Source organism: Eimeria mitis, genomic scaffold (assembly GCF_000499745.2).
Source record: "Eimeria mitis Houghton genomic scaffold, Emh_scaff1175, whole genome shotgun sequence".
Classification (NCBI taxonomy): Eukaryota; Apicomplexa; class Conoidasida; order Eucoccidiorida; family Eimeriidae; genus Eimeria; species Eimeria mitis.
The window spans coordinates 6,976-10,445 of record NW_013568027.1 but is presented as its reverse complement, the minus strand read 5'-3'; the positions used below and the strand labels follow the sequence as shown (position 1 = coordinate 10,445).

General features: G+C 61.2%; 1 protein-coding gene across 1 annotated transcript in view; it reads left to right on the top strand.

Moving 5' to 3' along the window:
* Positions 1-225: 225 nt before the first annotated feature.
* Positions 226-3,470, top strand: part of EMH_0031090 (uncharacterized protein) — a gene marked incomplete at both ends in the record, with an annotated part of 4,153 nt that continues 908 nt past the window's right edge. The window contains 2 exons of the mRNA XM_013494487.1: positions 226-3,164; positions 3,333-3,470. Coding sequence (XP_013349941.1) covers positions 226-3,164; positions 3,333-3,470 — 3,077 coding nt within the window. The remainder of the gene's footprint in view (positions 3,165-3,332) is intronic.

The following is a 3,470-nucleotide window of genomic DNA, read 5'->3' as shown; positions in this document are numbered from 1 at the left end:
TTATTCTTTATCCCCTGTTGCTGTCTCTTTTTTCTTTCCTTTTGTTTTTTTTATTAGCTGTTTTTTTATATATTTTATGTATTTCTTCTGTCTCTGTGTATCTCTGCTGCAGCCACAGCCGCAGACACCGCAGCCGCAGAGACCGCAGCAGCAGCCGCCGCAGGGGCAGAGGAGACAGCAGAAGAGACAGCAGAGGAGACAGCAGGGGCCGCAGCATGAGTGTGGATGGGGGGGCCCCCAAGGCCTCTCGCCGCAGCCCCAGTCCAGCTGTCTCCAAGGGCAGCAGCGGCCGCAGGAGCGGCAGCAGGGCCCGCAGCTTCAGCCCTGCACCTGCAGCAGCAGCAGCAGCAGCAGCAGCAGCAGACGGCTCCCCTAGAGCTGGCAGCAGAAGCATGTCTCCCCGCAGCAGCAGAGCTGCAAGCCCAAGCCCCAAGAGAGAGATCCGCCGCAGCAGCAGCAGCCACCGCCGCAGCAGCAGCAACCGCAGCAGCAGGAAAGTGTCTCCTGAGAGACGCAGCAGCAGCAAGTCCCCCTCTGCGCGCAGCAGGGGCAGCAGCAAGCACTCGGTGCGCAGCAGCAACAGAAGCCGCAGCAACAGCCCAGATGCCGAAGACAGCAGCAGCAAGAGGGCTGCAGCCAGCGACAGAGACCGCAGCAGCAGCAGCAGGAGAGAAGAGAGTAGGGCCAGCAGCAAGGCCCCTAGTGTTGCTGCCAGCAACAGAAGCCGCAGCAGAAGCAGAAGCGGATCTATCCGCAGCAACAGAAGCAGCAGCAGCAAAAGAAGCAACAGCAACGCCAGCAACAGCAACAGAAGCAGCAGCAGCAGGCGCCAGAGCGGCAGCCCAGCAGCAGCCAGCAACCGCAGCAGAAGCCAGGGCTCAGATGCTGCTGCTGCTGCAGCAACCAGCAGGAGCCCCAGCGGCAGCAACAAAAGCAGAAGCAGCAGCAGCAAACGCACTGACAACCGCAGCAGAAGCCGCAGCCGCAGCCGCAGCGGCAGCAACAGGAGCAGCAACAGGAGCAGCAGAAGCAGACACAGCAACAAAGGCAGCAGCAGGAGCCGCAGCGGCAGCCCGCAGGCCAGTCCAAAGGCCAGCAGCAGCAGAAGCAGAAGCCCCAGCGCTAGCAGCAACAAAAGCAGGAGGAGCCCCAGCAGCAGCAGCAACAAAAGCCGCAGCAGCAGCAAAGCAGCCAGCAGCAGGAGCCCCAGCGCCGGCAGCAACAGAAGCAGGAGCCCTAGTGCTGGCAGCAACAAAAGCAGGAGCCCCAGCAGCAGCAGCAACAAGAACAGGAGGAGCCCCAGCGGCAGCAATGCAGGCAGCAGAAGCCCCAGCAGCAGCAGCAACAAAAGCAGGAGCCGCAGCGGCAGCAAGGAGGGCAGCAGGAGCCCGAGCGCCGGCAGCAACAGAAGCAGAAGCCCCAGCAGCAGCAGCAACAAAAGCAAGAGGAGCAGCAGCGCTGGCAGCAACAGGAGCGGCAGCAGCAGCAAGGCAGCCAGCAGCAGGAGCCCCAGCGGCAGCAGCAACAGAAGCAGAAGCCCTAGTGCTGGCAGCAACAAAAGCAGGAGTCCTAGCGGCAGCAACAGAAGCAGAAGCCCCAGCAACAGCAGCAACAAAAACAGAAGCCGCAGCAGCAGCAGCAACAAAAGCAAAAGCCCAAGCGGCAGCAAGGCGGGCAGCAGAAGCCCCAGCGCCGGCAGCAACAGAAGCAGAAGCCCCAGCAGCAGCAGCAACAAGAGCCGCAGCAGCAGCAGAAGCAAGAGCCCAAGCGCCAGCAGCAACAAAAGCAGAAGCCCTAGCGGGGACCGCAGCAACAAAAGCAAGAGCCGCAGCAGCAGCAGCAAGCGCAGCAACAGCCCCAGCAGCAGCAAGGCGGGCAGCAGAAGCCCCAGCGCCGGCAGCAACAGAAGCAGAAGCCCAAGCAGAGAAGGCAGCAACAAAAGCAGGAGCCGCAGCGGCAGCAACAGCAGCAGCAGCAGCAAGAGAAGCGGCAGCAACAACAGCAGAAGCCCCAGTGGCAGCAAAGCCGGCAGCAGAAGCCCCAGCAACAGCAGCAACAAAAGCAAGAGCCCCAGCAGCAGCAGCAACAAAAGCAAAAGCCCCAGCAGCAGCAGCAACAAAAGCAGGAGCCGCAGCAAAAGCAGGAGCCCAAGTGCCAGCAGCAAGAGAAGCAAAAGCCCTAGCGGCAGCAGAAGCAGAAGCGGCAGCAACAGCAACAGAAGCAGAAGCGGCAGCAAGCACAGCAGCAGCAGCAGCAGGAGCCCCAGCAACAGCAGCAACAGAAGCAGAAGCCCCAGTGGAGAAGGCAGCAACAAAAGCAAGAGCCGCAGCAGCAGCAGCAACAAAAGCAGAAGCAGCAGCAGCAAAAGGAGCCCGAGCGCCGGCAGCAACAGAAGCAGAAGCCCCAGCAGAGATGGCAGCAACAAAAGCCGCAGCAGCAGCAGCAGCAGAAGCAAAAGCCCAAGCAAGAGCAGCAACAAAAGCAGAAGCCGCAGCGGCAGCAGCAACAGCAACAGAAGCAGAAGCCCCAGCAGCAGCAGCAACAAAAGCAAAAGCCCAAGCGGCAGCAAGGCGGGCAGCAGAAGCCCCAGTGCCGGCAGCAACAGAAGCAGAAGCCCTAGCGCTAGCAGCAACAAAAGCAGGAGCCGCAGCGGCAGCAGCAACAAAAGCAGAAGCAGCAGCAGCAGCAGCAAACGCCGCAGCAGCAGCCCCAGGGATAGCGGCTCCGAGGCCCGAAGCAGAAGCGGCTCAAAAGACAAACGAATGGCAGGGGAGAGCATGCAGCAGCAGAGAGAAGGGCGCAGCAGCAGAAGCCGCAGCCGCAGCAGCAGCAGCAGCAGCAAGCGCAGCAACAGCCCCAGCAGCAACAGAAGCAGATCCGCTAGCAGCAACCCACAGGCAGAGAGCGTCAAGGGCGGGAGTGATAGAGGCAGCAGCAAAGCCAGCAGCAGGAGCAGCAGCAGAAACAGCAGCAGCAGCAAGCGCAGTGCTAGCGGCAGCCCTGCAGCAAGAAAGAGTAGCAGCAGCCGCAGCAGCAGCAGAAGCCGCAGCAGCAGCAAAACAGAAGAACGCAGCAGCAGCACGCGGGGCCGCAGCAGCAGCAAGAAAGCTGCAGCAGCAGCAGCAGGAAAGACAGGCAAACAGGCTCGTGGCGGCAGCAGCAGCGTGAGTGTTAGCCGCAGCAACTCACCAGCACCACTAAAGAGACAGAAGAGTGGAGATGCAGCAGCAGCAGCAGCAGCAAGCAGCAGCAGCAGCAGCAGCAAAGCCACAAAGGGCAAGGAGACAGAAGAACAGCCCCAAAGCCCGCAGAAGCGCGGCGTGCATGCACAGAGCAACGGCAGCAGAGGCAAGAAGCAAGCTGCTGCTGCAGCAGAAACAGCAGCAGCAGCAGCAGCAGCAGCTGCTGCTGCTAAGGAGAAGAAAGGAAAAGAAGCGGCGGGGGATGACAAGCAGCAGCTCAACGGACAG